This window comes from Tupaia chinensis, unplaced genomic scaffold (assembly GCF_000334495.1).
Source record: "Tupaia chinensis unplaced genomic scaffold, TupChi_1.0 Scaffold000575_1, whole genome shotgun sequence".
Taxonomy (NCBI): domain Eukaryota; kingdom Metazoa; phylum Chordata; class Mammalia; order Scandentia; family Tupaiidae; genus Tupaia; species Tupaia belangeri.
The window spans coordinates 1,007,096-1,008,855 of NW_006160089.1; the positions used below are offsets into that span (position 1 = coordinate 1,007,096).

Genomic DNA, 1,760 nt, shown 5'->3' on the forward strand with positions numbered 1-1,760 from the left:
GGCTGGCCAACGACTCGGCAGCAGGAGGCCTGACAGTCTTCTTGAGAGACGGCCAGATCTGGGCTGAGGCGCTGGGCGGTCCTGCCATGCTGCTCCCCGGGCGCTGGGATGATGGGCTCCGCCACCTGGTGTCACTCAGCTTCGGGCCTGGCCAGCTGCCGGACCTGGGGCAGCAAGTGCATGTGGGCGGGATGCTCCTTCCCGCTGACACCCGGGCCTGGGGCGGGCCCTTCCGAGGCTGCCTCCAGGACCTGCGACTCAATGGCCTCCACCTCCCGTTCTTTCCTGGGCCGGAGAATTCAAGTCAGCCCGGCGAGTGGGGCAGCAGACAGTCCTGGAACCTGACCATGGGCTGTGTCTCCGAGGATACGTGCAGTGTGAGTGCGGGGACAGTCTGCGTCACCTCACGGGGGCCAGCAGACTTTCACTGCTGAGGAAAACAGGCTCTGGAGGTGAAGTGGCATGCCAGGGGCCCTGCTGGAGCAGCAGAGCAGGGTTTGCAGTCACCTCCTCTCTGGCCCAGCTGCTCTTACCCTTTAGAGGTCCCGCGTTCCCGCGACCCAGTCCTGGTCTAAGACCGACACCCCAACCCTGACAGAGAGCCACCTCGGCCTTTCTGCCCAGCTACCTGGAGGAAAGGGACTCCCGTGGATTCATAAACAAAGCAGCAGTCCTGGAATAGCCTGGACACCGACTCTGGTCCCTCTCTACTGGCTAGGTGACTTGGGCAGGTGGCTATGCCTCTCTGAGCCTCAGTTTCCTCTTCTGTTAAATGGGATAGTGACTTCCTCTCCACCGGTTAGTGAGGATGCAACCCGTGTTTCGTAGCAGGTGCTCAGTGAAGAGCCCCTGCCATGACAGTTACGGTGGGTGATGCTAACGCAGCCTGAGCCCCCCTGCCCTGACTCTCCCTCAGCCTGACCCCTGTTTCAATGGCGGGACTTGCCTTGTCACCTGGAATGACTTCCACTGCACCTGCCCGGCCAACTTTACAGGGCCCACGTGTACCCAGCAGCTGTGGTGTCCCGGCCAGCCCTGCCTCCCCCCTGCCACCTGTGAGGAGGTCCCCGATGGCTTTGTCTGTGAGTGTGCCCTGGGAAACCCACAGGGATGTGGGACAGTAGCCCAGGAATGTCAGCAGCCCCAGCCCAGCTGGTGGGGCCCCTGCACTCAGAGGGTCAGTTTCAAGACAAACACTGAGGGGCTACAGGGAGGGATATTGCAGGGGGGGAAATGGCATGTGCAAAGGTCCTGAGGACAGGGGCTGAAACAATGTTTAGGGAACAGTAGGAAACGGGGTGGAGGGGTTGGCAGGATTTTGAGTGCCAGGCCTGGGGGCTCCAGCTGTACGCTGGGGCAGTGGGAGCCATGGGAGGGTTTTAGGCAGGACCGGGCTTGGAGGGCCCTGGGGGTGACTGCAGTTTCCGAGGTTAGGTGAGAGGGGTGTGTGCACTCTCCCTTCCTGCCTGGGGACTGCTGAGGCAGGTGGGGTGGAGAATCTCTCCAGATTGCTCTCATCCTCCATTCCCCAATGCTCTCTCATTCTGCAGGTGTGGCCGAGACCACGTTCCACGAGGGTCCTCCCGCCGCGTTCAGCGGGCACAACGTGTCGTCGGGGCGCTCGCTCAGCGGTCTCTCGCTTGCCTTCCGCACGCGCGACTCCGAGGCCGGGCTGCTGCGCGCCACCACGGACGCCCGCGCCGCCCTCTGGGTGGCGGTGCGCAACGGCTCGCTGGCTGCCGGCGTGCGCAGTGGCCCTG

The 1,760-nt window shown here is 63.3% G+C and overlaps 1 protein-coding gene across 1 annotated transcript in view; it reads left to right on the plus strand.

Moving 5' to 3' along the window:
* The window catches only part of CRB2 (crumbs cell polarity complex component 2), a 36,888-nt gene that overhangs the window by 27,384 nt on the left and 7,744 nt on the right, over positions 1-1,760 (plus strand). Inside the window, exons 14-16 of the mRNA XM_006158255.3 lie at positions 1-377; positions 917-1,082; positions 1,551-1,744. Coding sequence (XP_006158317.1) covers positions 1-377; positions 917-1,082; positions 1,551-1,744 — 737 coding nt within the window. The remainder of the gene's footprint in view (positions 378-916; positions 1,083-1,550; positions 1,745-1,760) is intronic.